General features: G+C 44.3%; 1 protein-coding gene across 2 annotated transcripts in view; it reads left to right on the top strand.

Moving 5' to 3' along the window:
• Positions 1 to 15,483, top strand: part of NEGR1 (neuronal growth regulator 1) — a 221,802-nt gene that overhangs the window by 184,697 nt on the left and 21,622 nt on the right. Inside the window, exon 7 of one of the 2 annotated variants that reach the window (XM_032696533.1) lies at positions 1,519 to 1,560. The exons of the other annotated variant lie outside the window; for it this stretch is intronic. Coding sequence (XP_032552424.1) covers positions 1,519 to 1,560 — 42 coding nt within the window. The remainder of the gene's footprint in view (positions 1 to 1,518; positions 1,561 to 15,483) is intronic. 2 annotated transcript variants of the gene reach the window in all.

Here is a 15,483-nt window from a genome sequence, read left to right as displayed (position 1 = left end):
AGTAGAGCCAGTTCCACTCTTCCCCACACATCCCTGCCTCCCAGTGTTGCTAAGAAGTCATTAATATATTTTCATTTTAATGAACCAGCCAAGCGTGCTTATAGAAAACCAGCTGGTTTTGTTTTCTCTCTACAGACCTGAACATTTTCATGAATAAAGATTTGCAAAGAGTTTTAGAACTTGAAACTAGAAATAGATCCGTCTCACCAATTCCTTGATCTAATAATATATTTAAAAATGAGATTTTTTGCAAGAATAATACATGGATATTACCACCTTCACTTCCAGCCTCAATGATGCCATGAATATGTGACTTTATGCCACCTTAAGCACCTATAATTAAGTCTAGATCCAAAGAGGCACGATCGTAGTGCAATCCCTGCTGTTTTGGGAATGGTATTTTGCTTTTTAATGAAATACTGTACTTAGTGAGTATGTTAATTTACTTGATTGTTGGAAAGATGGTGTTATTCTGCAACAAGAGGAACTTTTGCCTTTGTAAAAAGCCATCACAACTTTTTATTTGGGAAAATATTTCTCTGTTATTTCATTGGACTCATTTTTGCATCATATTAACCTGAAAAGTAATTGTAAAGGGAAAAAAACCCTCAAATTTGGCCAAGAGCGGTGTGTGTGCTCAGCTATTCCTTGTGCAGCCCTGTAGTCAACTTGTTCACATTTTTTTTCATTAGTTTCTTGTTATAGCCAAGATATGGTCAATGATCTTTTGAGCTTGGTAATTTTGTTAAACCTTTTTTATGAAGAGTATTGAATTGCTGCATTGAGATGGGAGTTTGCTTCCGCGCAAGATTAATTGGGACTGGTATTTCATTTTGCATAGCACTATTCAAAGCTAATGAAAAGGCCCAGAATAATGAATTCTGAAGTCAAATTATAATGAAAAGCCACAGGTGATTGTTTCATTAGGCTGGATGCAGGAGAACTGTGTCTTCTCTTAACTTTGCCTGTTGTTTGCATTGGTTGCCCCAGGGGAAGTAAACAACTTTGAAATGGGTTTGATGTTTCTGAGAAATGTTTTCTTCTGGAAAGACTTCAGTAATTAAAAAGATGCCTTCTTAAAAGTTCACTGAAGCACAAAACTATTGCTTTAAAACATTCTTTGTTCAAAATTGTTACCTTGACTTATATTCATGGAAGGAAATTGCCTTTGATGAAGTGAGCAAACCGTTTTTTCCAGCCAGATTTTAGGACCTCCCCGGAGAAATGGTTTGGAGCTCGAGAACTCCAAGGGCAAAAATATTTGCATATTGGGAGTGTGATGGTCCTGGTGCTGTTCACACAAGGTAGCTGGGCAAAGAGCAGCCCTGCTGTAGTTCATAGGCACAGGAGTCTGGTCGCCTGCAGGTTTGTCAGGGGCCGGTGGTGCCCAGCCCAACCTGGAAATAAAACTGTGCTGTCTGTTGCATGACTGTTTGCTGTCTCATTCTGTATTTGTCTTCCATGTGTGATTAACTCCCAAATGTTCTCTTTTTTTTTTTTCCTTTTCCCTTTTTGTAGAAATTATTGAGCCTACTACCTCTAGTGCTGTCTCAAGCCCAGGTCAGTATCCACACACATTCCCACAGGATGTTGGGTACTCCTGAGGGACTCATCTCAATGCATTGCCGTGTCAGTGACCGGAGCTGGTTACGGGCAGCTTGTTGTGGTAGTGCTGGACTGTCTCCTTCTGTCTTTGTGCTGTCATTGGTGTGTCTTCCCTCCAGGCTTCATTTCTTGTCCTCTTCTCTCCCGTTCTGAGCAGACCCCTCCCGCATCTCTGTTCCTGCCATTCGGTCTCTCCTGGCTAACGCCACGCGGGCGATTCTGTGCTCTTGTGATGATCTGGCTCTTCCTGACTCTCCCCTGGTGTTGCTGTAAACATGAATGTTGGGTTGAGGCTGACAAATTTCTTGCTGTCTCATCACTGAGTGACTTGTAGGATGGATCCAAGGGCCTGTTGTGAGCTCCTTCCCATGTACAGTGCCAGAAGGCGTTCATGGAGAGCTGAAACATCTGCCCTTGTGCTTGGCAGGTGGTTGACTGTTCATAGTACATCCCGATGTCCTTGGGGATTTCCTGTTGCTGCTCCTCAACAGGACACCCTCAGTGGAGCTTGTCTCAGAATCACAGACTGGTTTGGACTGGGAGGGACCTCAAATCCCATCCAGTCCCACTCCCTGCCCCAGGCAGAGACACTTTCCACTAGACCAGGTTGCTCCAAGCCCCATCCAGCCTGGCCTTGGACACTTCCAGGCATCGGGCAGCCACAGCTTCTCTGGGCAACTTGTGCCAGGGCCTCACCACCTTCACAGGGAAGAATTTCTTCCCAATATCCCATCTAACCCTGCCCTCTGGCAGTGGGAAGCCATTCCCCCTTGTCCTGTCTTTCCAGGCCCTTATACAGTCTTTCTCCATTTCCCTTGGAGCCCCTTTAGGCACTGGAACAGGCTCTAAGATCTCCCGGGAGCCTTCTTCAGGTGAACACCTCCAGCTCTTGCAGTCTGTCTCCAGAGCAGAGGGGCTCCAGCCCTCAGAGCATCTTTGTGGTCTCTTCTGGACTAAATCAGCCTAGCACAGGCTGTTGAACAGGAGCTGCCCAGCCCAGAGCTGGATAAAAGATGTTTTCAGATCAGGTCAGCCTATAACAAGGTTCCCACATGATTCTCAAAGGGTTTGGAAGGGGCAGGCAGGAGTCTTACATACCACGGTCCAGCTCCTGTTGATCCATGTTAAACAGTTTCCCCGTGGTGCAGTTACAGTGTCAGACCCAGCAGGTTGATATTATTTCCATGTGCATGATGTAGTAATGTGCAATGCTCAGGTCTCCTCCAAGTAGGAGTCTGGGAAGCAGGATCAGGATTATTTGGGAGACAAACACAAGGAAAATTTTCCTCTGCCAAAACCTTCACCTAAACTGTAATTTTATTTCCAAATTGAGATAAAATGATTGGAAAGACTGCACCAGAAAGGCACAACAATTGAGGTGATCCACTCATCAGTTAAAAAAAGCAGATTAAACCAAGAGTTGCAGGCAGCAGGAGGTTCCAACAGCTTCAGATTTAGAGGAGTAGCAAGACGAGAATAAATCTTTGTAGCTTTTAATTAAAGGCTTAGGAAGGGCAATCCCTGGTGTCCTCTGTGGGGACACTCGGGACACAGAGTTGTTGCCTCTCTGCCTTCTCCTGTGCCCTGAACAGCCCTGAGCTCCCTAAAGCGCAGTGTCCTTTATGTGCAGGGAATCTCCTGTGGCTGACCACAAACAGCAGTAGAACCCTGAGCAATGTAGGACCGCCCCCATTGCTAACCCAACAGCGGGAGGGGAGGGATGGACTTCACTGCAAAAAGCTGATAGTGCTTACAGTGAAAGCCCCTTTCCTTGTGATTTTCCATGGTTTGCTTTGGACGCCCAAGCAGCTGAAAATAAGCTAAGGAATTATTTTTAGAGTTAACAGAAGCTGAGAAGAAGAAAGAGTCATTGATATGTCGATCGTGCAAAGTGGTGATAGGAGACCTCAGTCTGTGTGTTAACACTGGGATTTGTAATTCCTTAAAAAGTCCCCTTAGCCTGATCTTATTCCAAGCTTTGTTCAGAGAGTGATGGTTTCTGCTGTATGGCTGTGGTTGGAATGGTCTCTAGTAACATTTTGGGGTTTAATTTCTGTAAGTAAACACTACAACAAAGAGCACAGCTTTTCTCACTTTAAAAAAAATTATGTTCAAGTACACGGTTTTGAGATGTGTTTGAATTCTTGCTGCTGTGGAAATTTTTGATGAGCAAAATCATATGTATTTTTGGGAGCAGGGTGAAGATGGGGGAATGGAAATGAATAACATCCTTTTATAGTGATCTCTGTCTTAATTCTGAGGGCACAGTCCTAAATATAGAGGTCGTTTGCCAAATACAATATAAAATTGAAAATATGAAAACATTTGAATGCAACAGAGGGAAAATTTAGAAGCTGTTAAAGTTGTAATAGTTCTGAAGCCATGCGAGCTAGTCCAACTTTAAATGACCGAGGGAAGGACTCTGATATCAGTTTGCAGTTGAAAGATATCTGTTCCACTGAAAGACAACAGAAGGGGTGGGATTTTTCAAAGGAAGTTCTCCAAATGGTTGAAAATTTAGGATTGAGTCCTTCTTCCCGGAACTTAGCTCCGGTATCAGCAGTGGCATTGCCACTGAACTGTTCTATTGGCATTACGTAATGAAATAACACTGTCATAGTCCCTCTACTTGGCTAACTTTTAGCTGGTAAATAGCTGGGTAATACCATCACTGTTGCTACCAACTTCCACAGCTGCAGAGGCATTTCAGAAGTTTCCAGTGTCAGAAACAGAGTCCCTCGTGTGCTGCAGCATTAGGCAGGAGGTTGGGGTGGGAAATGGGGACAGAAAACCCCAGTTATTCATTTGTAGCTGCTTTCAACAGTAAAATATGACAGTAAAACAAGATTTATCCTAGAGTCCTAGACTGGTTTGTGTTGAAAGGGACCTTAAAGATCATCTTGTTCCAACCCCTGCCATGGGCAGGGACAAAATTTCTGGCTTTGTTTAAGTCATCCCACGAGGTTTTAGCCACAGAGCTTGTTGGATCACTGTCTGTCTGTCCTGCTTCCCTCCTGCAGGAACACAAAATGTGGATAATCTGTAGGAAATCCGTTTTGTCTTGTGTCTTCCATTAGTCAGAACACAGAGCATCAGCCTCCCTCCTGCTTAATCAAGGCTTTGCAGCTAATTGGTTAATTACCACCATCCTTTACCACTTCAGTGCAGCTCCACTGGATGTTTTTCCTGGAGAAGGTTTTGCTGCTGGAAGGACACAGATCCTTTGTAGGGTTTCAACATGGAGCCAAAGGTTTTGAAAACACCCCAAACTGAGTCAACATTTAACTGCAGGTAGAGGAGGGAGAGTTGCAGGTCAAGGATCTCCCGGAAATCAAAGTAAACGACTGACAGGCTGTTCAACATCACTTGTTGAATTTTCCAGGATCTTTCTCAAAGCCCAAACTAGGAAGTTACTTTTTGTAGGAACTGAGGAATCTGTAGGAATCCTGAAGGTCTTTAAGAATCCCTCACAGTTCCAAATAGGAGACAAACCATCTCAGACATAATTTGCAAACCCACCCAGCGTTTGAGGGCCTGGTGATACACTTATGCATTTCTCTGCTGGAGCCCTTTTTTTTACATTTGGGGATTTACTTTCCTAATTTGAAGTGGCAATGCTTAAAACATGTAGAATTAGCTACAAAAAGTTAAAAAAATTAAGGCCAGGGTTGGTATCTATTTTGTCAGGCAGCACCAGGAACTGGAGGTACTTAAAACGTCTCCTCCTTCAGTGTAATTAGTTCACAGGTGGTGTCTTGAAAAGCCTTTGAAGATGCTGCTGAATTCTTAACGCTGACTAAACAAGTAACTGTGACAGGTCACAGAGAATAATTGAGGAATCTTCTTTAATTAATGATTTCACATCTGATGAGGCACTATTATAAAAATTGGAGTTGGAGAGAGAAGGACCTTAAGTTATTTAATTTTCTCAGGAACAAAAGCGTGTGTTTAAATGAGCACCCGGGCAGGTTGGACAACTCCTTGAACTTCAGTGGCTTGTCCCTGATCTGCCTTTCTGCATATCTAATATATTTAATAGGCCAGAATACCAAATCACACCTAATTTCAAGCAGGCTCTATTTGTCTCATGGGAAGCTTTCAGACCAGCTTTTTTTTTCTCTTCTTGTGCAGTTGCAAATCCCATTTTAATCAATAAATGATTTGCACACGGAAAATCTACAGGGCTGGACTCTGAATTTTGGAATTTGTGGTGTTCTTTCTTGCCATTAATTTTGTCTTTGTACCTTCAAATGGAGATTTTTGCACATGGGCAGGAGAGCCATTGGTGCAGCAAACCCTGGACTGGGGACAAGCCCTGAGGCAGGAGAGGGTGACCAGCTGTGAGTCACAGCCGATCGTGCTTCGGCAGCCAACACTCAAACTGTTCTTTCTTTCCCAGTTTGTGGAATTCCTTCCAAAACACTAAACAAGTATGAATAGATGATCTAGATTTAGGGTAACAGATCCTGGATCACTGCAAATTTAACTTCTAAATCACATTAGGAACAGATGTCCGTTTGTTCAAAGAGCTTTTGATGCTTGGTGGCCACTTCGCTGCCTCCCAAATGACCCCACCCTGGGAAGGGAGGCAGAGTCTCCCAGGCTACCCCGTGTCCCCATGTATGCAGCTGATGGCTGAATCACCCTCCAGCACCCAGGAGAGCCACACCAGAGCTTTTTTTTGTCAAATATGACAAATATAAAACAGATATAGAGTTACCAAGTAGTTTGGTACCAGAGAGAACAGTCTCTAAAGAAAAATACCAGTATATTAAACTTACTTGTTAATTAGATGAAAGCTTTACATTCATGGGCATTGCTGTTGCATTTCAGAACTCCAAGCAGATGTGAAATTCCAGTATAGTTCTCTCTGCTAGAAAGAAATTGTTTTGTGTTCCCCCAGCTTAGTGCACCTGCCCAGTGAATTCTGTGGTAACGTGTTCCTGTGGGAACACGGCGCTTAAACCAAGAACACTGGGAATTATACAGTGCCTGTGCTCTGGGAAATAGCTGTCTTTAAAGCATTACATACATCTGCTCTTACAAACAGGTGAACTCGATGTTTTTAAATCACTCTGTGAAAGCTCCATCCTCAAAGCAGAATCTATGGAATTAGGTAAATGTTTCTGTTTGAGCAGAATGCACGTCTCAGACAGCTCGCAGGGTGTGCTCAGTGACATTCTGCAGTGGTTAGAGACTGCATCATTTCACCAGCCTGTTTGAACACAGTAAATCATATATATTCACTGCTTGCTGAAGAGATGCATTATTTAATATCAAAAGAGCTACTTTCTATCAGCTGAAAAATGGGATTAGAACTAGGTCATTTTTAGTCCATTGATTCCTACTCTCTAAACCAGAAATAAATACAAGAATGTTTTTATCCTAATAGTGTATTGCCTACAAGCCTTCTGTCATGGGGGATTTCACTGTTAATGAGTTTTCCCGCAAATATGAGAAGCCCACTTAGGAGGAGAAGCTGATGAATATTTTAGAATATAACACATTGACCAGTTTGCTGAAATGTCACATTTTAACCAAGAAGTGCTTTTGGGAAATGCTAGGAGAGCAGTGCCAGGGAAATGCCAGGGACAGGTGTGAAATGGCTTCTGTAGTCTGAGAGAAGAGCGCAGGATGTGGAAGGTGGGGAGATGCTCAGCTTATTGTTTCTGCTTCAGTGTTGAACCTTTCTCCTGTCTAAGTGTTTCCAATGCTGAGGGATGAGCCACATCTCATGAGCCCGATGTTCCTCCACATCTCTGAATGATGCTCACCCCTCTGTGGAAGTTCTCAGCTCCAACGGATCGGTGTCCTTGGTGTTAGTTGTTTGTCATTATGCAAATTCATTTATGTTATTGTAAATAAGATCAGCATTTGCATATATAAGTGCACTCAGTGTAGGAGCCCCAGCATGGGAACCAGCACACACTGGGGGCACAGAGGAGTCTCTTTTTGGCATAGCACTCACTTCGCACATTTAATAGATTTTTAAAACATCAATATCACAGAATCATAGAATATCCTGAGTTGGAAGGGACCCACAAGGATCATGAGTCCAATTCCTGGCCCTGCACAGGACACCCCAACAATCCCACCCTGTCCTTGAGAGTTGTCAAACACTCCTTGAGCTCTGGCAGCCTTGGTGCTGTGACCACTGCCCTGGGGAGCCTGTTCAGTGCTCAACCACCCTCTGAGGGAAGAACCTTTTCCTGACATCCAGCCTAAACCTCCCCTGACACAACTTCATGCCATTCCCTCTTTCTTTATAGGTGTGACATCAGTTTATTAATTGTCACTATAGATAAAAAACATTATCTCCTCAGTCCACACCCTCAAGACATCTCCCCATCTCAGTGAGATAGTGGTACCCGATTCTATTCAGGCCATGGGGGAAGCCTGGCGTGGCATGGACTCCCTCAGATGGGCTGGAAGCATCTGCTCTGAAGGCAGGCTGGGGGCAGAGGTCCATATAGTTAAATTTTATTCTTCATCCACAGCCATGATTTAGGCCTGTGCTCCCAAACTATGCCAGGAAGTTGAGTGTTTGCACATTTAGCTCATGACACAGTAAATCCATGGAGGCTGATCTGGGTGGCCCAAAGTCATATGTTCCTGTGCTCTGTCCATGATCCTGCAACAGTTCCACAAGGGAAGGAAAATCTTGTAGCCTGCAACACTGCAAGACATGGCACAGGAGCTCTGAAGGACTGTCCCTAGAGGGCCATGTTCATAGAACCATAGAATCATGGCATGATAGAATCATAGAATCCTACAATGGTTTGGGTTGGAAGGGATCTTAAAATTCATCTCATTCCACCCCCTGCCATGAGCAGGGACATCTTCCACTACACTAGGTTGCTCCAAGCCCTGTCCAACCTGCCCTTGGACAATTCCAGGGATGGGGCAGCCACAGCTTCTCTGGGCATCCTGTGCCAGGGCCTCACTACCTTCACAGGGAAGAATCCCTTCCCAATATCCCGTCTAAACCAGCACATAAAATCCCAGAATGGTTTGGTCGGAAGCGACCTTAAAGCCCATCTTGTTCCACCCCCCCCAGGCAAGGACACCTTCCACTAGATTGAGACACCTTCCAGTTCTGCTTAAGAAAGGAGAAGCAGGAGATTCCAGAATGTGATTCAGCAGCAGGAAGAGAGCAGTCCTTGTTTTTATTTATCACAGAAGGGAATGTTTTATGTGAGGGTTTTATCAGCCAGAATTGGCTGACTACAGTAATTCGTACAGGAATAAATATGCATATATCCATCTCGATGAGATATGTGGCCATGTGCAGAGATTTACAATGTATGTAGAACTGGGTATCTGTAACTTCAGGGAGGGTCCCAACTCTTAGTGGAATATAAAGAGCCTCTAGCTACAGCTGGCTGGGAAGGAGCTGACAAACTTGGGTTGTTGAGGGAGGGAAGGCTTGGGGGATTAGGGGACTTGTCAGAAAAAGCCTATTTGAAATCTCCCTGAATATGCCAGTTTTAAAGAAATTCAAATAAAGGCCTGTTGAGTTTTGAGTGGAAAAAAAAATTGGCTTCTTTCCAAGCTACCCATCTCATTGCAGGCAACACTTCTGCTTTTTTTGTCTTTTCCCTGTCTGAATTTCACACCACATGGAAATCTCCATTCCATGCCAGCTGCATTTAGAGTATCTATGCAACATGGACAATTTGATGCAGTTGCCAACAATATTTCCATCCAGGGATGAAAAACAACATCCTGAGATGATCCAGAATCCATTTCCTTGCTCTGAACCTTTAAATCTGTATCGCTCCATCTTTACTGTCTCCTTATTGCAAACCAGTTGCAAGACTCAGTCTACCAAACTGGCTTTTAAGCTGTTTTTGGCCCTTCTTTGAACTTTTCAGATGAGCTCTCAGGCAACCCAAGAAACACTGTAGGATGTGGGGGTTTTCCAATAATCTCTTCTAGGTTAAAGAAAACAGCACCAAAATTTGTAAGTAAAAACATGATGGTTGAGCCAAGCCCATGTCCTTGCAAGTGTGTAGGAATAACAAGTTTGAACAGCAGCTCTAAACAATTAAGCAAATATTTCTTTATCGTAAGTTGTCAGCAATCCCAGGAGTGGTGCTGTCTTGATTTTACCTGCCTTTGTTTAGGAGTCTACAATTATTGGAGACAGACCTTCCTCAGAATAGGAACTACTTGTGAAGGCACAAATACTCTGGTGAGGGCAGTGCAGAAAGTCCCTGAACATCCAACAGGGCTCAAACGGACTTGGACTATGAGCAGGCTGAGGTTGTTTGCTGGTGGAGCTGAGAGTGCTGAGTAAAACAGAGATAGTTTGCAGAGAGCTGGACCAGAGCTTGTCTAGGCCATGTACTTTGTGTTATAGGCTCGAGCCTACCTTGTGTTATACACTTGCACATTGTCCTGCTACACCATCACCTTCATTTTCCTCCAGGCCCAACTGCTGATGAGGATTTATGACCTGAACGCCAAAATTCAAAACTAAACAAGGATGCAGGTGATCCTCAAAGTGGGCGTGGCAGGCCCAGAGGTTTGTACCTCTGAGCAGCAGGTGTTCATAGGAGTCTCACACCCACCCAGGTGGAAGGAAACATTTTGAGAGCTCAGGCTCAGTTTAGTGTGTGTTGCTTCATCAGTGTAAGGTTGACAAGGAAAATTCACTTTGTAGTTGTTCCTGTGCTTTGGCACCTGTTCCTGTACATGATTTTTAAGTCCTCCACAGTTTAACTGATCCTCTGAATCCACAAAACACTGTGGAGCCATCTGGTTAAAATTTTAAAGGCTGTTTTCATCAAGATGGAAGTTTTTCAAAATATGTGACCATTTTCAGCTGCTTAGTCAGATATTTCTGTAAGAAAAAGATGTTGGCATCAGGGAGAGGAAGTTTAACTCAATGAATGAGTGGCAGCCTGTCCTCCTACCCGCCCACCTCCATATAGCACCACGTTGGGTGATGTTGGATGACGCTGGGACATTCAGTGATGACAAAATGATTGACCTTGACATCTTTTGTACATCCTTCTCATTGTTGAGGTACACAACTCAGCTTCGCATTTCTCCCTCGATCATCTTCCACAGTGGCAGGGCTGCATCTCCATGAGAAAAAGAATTGATAGAACTTACCCTCCTTAATACCCCTGATTGCAGCCAAATGATTGCTGACCATTCAGCTCCTCATTCAACAACATGGTGTATAAAACCACTCTGAATAAGTTTGCTGCCAAAGCGAGGCAATTCAGGAAACAAATAGGTCTTGAAAGCTCAAGAGCATGTTCACTTGAACAAACAGGGTATGGATTTTGTAATGGGAAAACAGGGAGTCGTTTGAATAATCTGCAGTAAATTGTCAAAGCAAAGTACTCTGATTGTAGAGCTGTGTCAGGAGTAAGCAATGTCTGCGTTGCTGTTTGTAAGGGTTCCAAACCCGAGCATACTATGTCTTACCCTCCCACATTGCACAGTCACATTTAGTGTTCAATTCTCATATGGAATATCCTGAGTTGGAAAGGACCCACAAGGATCATCAAGTCCAACTCCTAAATGAAGAAGGAGCTGTGTTTTACAAAGAGGTGGAAATCCCACCTGTTAAATGCAGATGATGACTATCCAAGTCCAAATCAGTCATTCAAAAAGTTCCTTTCATAGAAACTTGAAGGCTTTTAGTACTTAAGGATTATACATTATACAAACTAGGAAAAAAGTTAATTGTTTTTGAGGCAAAATGTGTCTTTCTCTGCTGTATCCCCAAGACTATCAGAGTTGGTTTGAAGGCATCCAAAAGTCCATCTCTGTCTTCCCAAAAGCACTTTAGGCAGGTATGGCCTGGGATACACACTCAAAAGAAAGCTCCCTTAATTCCCAGAGAGAATAGAAAAAAGAAAAGTGAAAGGCTTTCAGCATCAACTGTGAGATTTACCTACTTTATTATAGAATACCTCATTTCCCCTTCTGTTCCTGTTTTTTTTAAGAATATGCCATCCATAACTACTCTGAGAGCTGCTCACATTCCTGCCAAGCACCACGTGCTGTTTTCTGTCTTGTCTTTCTAAATCCTTGTTTTGAGCCAAAATCAATGGCAGAAAGAAATTGCCCATTGCCTGGCTGGGAAACCTTCCTGGGAGTCCATGTGTCCCTTTGGAGCAGAAGGACATGCACCATGTCAGGTTCATCTGATTGCACCCCAAGATGAGCTGAGCCATGGATCACCTACGAAGTGATCACTGATAATACAAAAGAACCTTTTTTGGTGCTTTTTGTTTTCCGTTTCAAAGGACACTTTCATCGGGGGAGGGTTAGATTGGATATTAGGAAAAAGTTCTTCATGGAAAGGGTTGTCAAGCCCTGGCACAGGCTGCCTAGAGCAGTGGTGGAGTCTCCATCCCTGGAAGTGTTCAAAAATATGTGGATCTGGCATCTGGGGGCATGGTTTAGTGCTGAACATGGAGTTGGTGGTGGGTTGACTGTTGAACTTGATGAACTTAAAGGTCTTTTCTGACTTTAACATTTCTGTGGTTCTATGATTAATTAGGAAGAAGCCTCCCACAGAGGCACCAATGCTGGCTTTTGTGCTTTTTTCTCTTTCCACCAAAATATTATACAAACGGATAGAGATTTTCAAAGCCATGACTCTTAACAGAATCTTCATGCCTAAATCTCCCAATCAACTTTGAAAAATCTCAACTATTGGGTTTTTTTCCTCTCCTCTATGTAATCACATATGCAAAGCTGGGCCATAATGTCTCCAAAATCCTCTGGATTAAGTTGAAAAGCAGGTGAGGAAAGGCTGGTGCATAAAAGGCCTGCAATGCAAAATCCTCCAGTGGCAGTAAAGGCTGCAGAGGAGAAGCAGCATCAGCCAGGAGGGGTGAGGGGCTCTGGAAAGGGACTCCCACAGCTCAGGGACTTCCAGCAGAAAGACAACCCAAAATGGCTCCAGATTTAAGGGGTTTCATCTGCCCTCTCACACACAGCTCCAGAAGTTCAGAGTCCTCTCAATGGCCATGTCAGCTCCTGCAATCCCAAATCATTCATCAGAGGGAACAGTGAATAAGGATAAATGGAATCATGGAATCACAGACTGGGTTGGCTTGGAAGGGACCTTAAAGTTTACCCAGTCCCACCCCCTGCCATGGGCAGGGACACCTTCCCCTAGACCAGGTTGCTCCAAGCCCCATCCTACCTGTCCTGGGACACTTCCAGGGATGGGGCAGCCACAGCTTCTCTGGGCAACCTGTGCAAGGACCTCACCACTCTGACATGATACCCTTGGTTAAAGAATGGAAATCTGAAAGTGCTTTGGGAAAAAGAAAATCTGCACATTCATGCAAAGTACAAAATACTTGACTCCGTTATACACATTTTCTGTGTATTTTGTGGCTGGACTTTCCATGAGGTTTTTTAATTTCCCTGAGCTCACAAATGGTGACCCCTATAATTGAAGCAACACCTTTAAAGCAGCAGCTCATGTCCCTGCACAACCAAGAGGCCCTTTGCCTCGAAGGATTAACCCTTATTACAGCCAGAGGAGGATGTCTATGAAATCCATGTGCTCACCTCAGTGCTGTATAACATGCATCTATTTAAATTCATTGAAATGAGGACTCCAGAGCTGGCACAGAGGAGGAAAGAGCTACACAGTCACAAAAAACAATTAAAAGCAGAGTCAGGCAACAGCTATATATGGTTTATGAGCTTCACTTTCTCTTGGAAACAACATCTTCCATATAAGGACAACTTTAGGCAGAGAAAGAGAACCTTGGACAGCACAAACTGTTAAGGAAATCATTATTCATTGTCTCTTCCAATCAGACAAAGAGTACATTAAATGAAACTAGCAAATGGCAGGTTGTTGTGGATTTTCAAAGCTAAATGAGTTCCAGAACTGACTAGGAAAAAAAAAAGAAAAAAGGAATTCTGTGAGATACCACCTCTGGCTTAGCAGTTCCCAGAGGTACAACTGTCTCAAGGCTGGCAGGAAAAAACACTTGGGCAGCTACATGTGGGATTTGCACAGGAAAAAGAGAAAGTAAGTTGTTGGAAGGGAAAACAATGTTTTGCCAAGTGCTGCAGGGAAAGGGGTTGGTGCACTCAGAATCACAGAATCACAGAATATGTGAGTTGGAAGGGACCCACAAGGATCATTGTGTCTAACTCCTGGCCCTGCACAGGATCATCCCCATGGGCCTGAGAGGATCACCAAAACACTTCTTGAGCTCTGTCAGCCTTGGTGCTGTGACCACTGCTCTGGGGAGCCTGTTCAGTGCCCAACCACCCTCTCGGGGAAGAACCGTTTCCTAATACCCAAACTAAACCTACCCTGACACAACTTCAGGCCATTCTCTAGGGTCCTGTTCCTGGTCCCCACAGAGCAGAGATCAGTGCCTGTCCCTCCTCTTCCCCTCCCAAGGAAGGTGTAACTGCAATGAGGTCTCCCCTCAGTCTCCTCCAGTTGAACAGACCAAGTGCCCTCAGCTGCTCCTCACAACGGCTTCCCCTCAGGGCCCTTCACCTTCATTGCCCTGCTTTGGACACTTTATAATGGCTTCATATCTTCCTTATATTGTGGTGCCCCAAACTGCCCCAATATTCCAGGTGAGGCTGCCCCAGTGCAGAGCAGAGCAGGACAATCCCCTCCCTGACCCAGCCGGCAATGCTGTGCCTGATCCCCCCCCTGGACACTCTTGGCCCTCCTGGCTGCCAGGGGACTGCTGACTCAAGGCCAACTGGCCACCAACAGGACCTCCAGGGACCTTTCCTGGCACTGCTTTCCAGCAGAAAGTTAAATGCATGTTGATGACAAAGAGGAAATTGTGTTTTTATAATTGGTGGGCTGGACTCGCTCGCAGAAGTGGCTCATGTCGCATGGACCCTCCTGCAGTGCCATGGCTACGTCCCCCTAATGGAAGGCAGGTGACAGGAGATGGATGCCCTCCCTTGAGTCAGTCCCTGAGAGAGGCACATCACTCAGCTGCAGGATGACAAACTATATGCTCAAAGTGACAAATCATTTAATTAAAATTTACAAGTGGTTAAATACTGTGTGACCCAAATGGAGGCCGTGATCATGAATCAGTGTGGGAGGAGGAACTCAACTCTCAGCGAATCGATAGTTCACAGCTGCAGTACCTGCACACTCTCTGCATTCCTCATGTGTGGGGAGCCCATTGGCTGCTGCAGAGGATAGCTCAGAGAAGATCTCAATCAAGTTGAAAAGTAACAATTTTACTTAGGCAGTGTTTGAACACTCTTGAGTTTCATGAATAGTTAATGTCACGTCAAGTGTTCAAGAAAAACGCTCTTGTATCTTAAGAGCAAATAGCTCAGCTTTTGATGAGTTATGTTTTTTCCTTGAATACACAGCCCGGTGGAAATTGCAATCATCCTTCATGAAAAGGCTCAGCAGATTTTACTATAGGAGAGGAAGGGTGGCCACTGCATTTACTAACTAATGTAGGAAATCTAAAACTGCCAGGTAGCCCGCTCTTTTATTGATGCTGTTGAGCCACATAATTTGCTGGTAGTTCTGTAAAATGTGTGTTAGAGGGATTTCACATGCCAGTGAGAGGTGCATTGCTTTTACGTAGATGACTTATCCTGTGTCCTTCAATGTAAGATGTACCCCATGAAAAAGGACAGGATTGAGCATTATTGACAGACAAGACAGACCCAAGAGATAACACCAGCCTAGTCAGCTCACAAGATCACAGAATCAATCACAAAATCACTGAATCACAGGGTCACTGAGGTTGAAAAAGCCCTCCAGGATCATTGAGTCCAACCTGTTCCAATCTCCACCTTGTCACCCAGCCCAGAGCACTAAATGCCACATCCAGTCATTCCTTGGACACCTCCAGGGATGGGGACTCCACCACCTCCCTGGGC

Source organism: Chiroxiphia lanceolata, chromosome 9 (genome assembly GCF_009829145.1).
Source record: "Chiroxiphia lanceolata isolate bChiLan1 chromosome 9, bChiLan1.pri, whole genome shotgun sequence".
Lineage (NCBI taxonomy): Eukaryota > Metazoa > Chordata > Aves > Passeriformes > Pipridae > Chiroxiphia > Chiroxiphia lanceolata.
The sequence above is the reverse complement of the archived record's forward strand: the minus strand, read 5'-3'. Positions and strand labels throughout refer to the sequence as shown.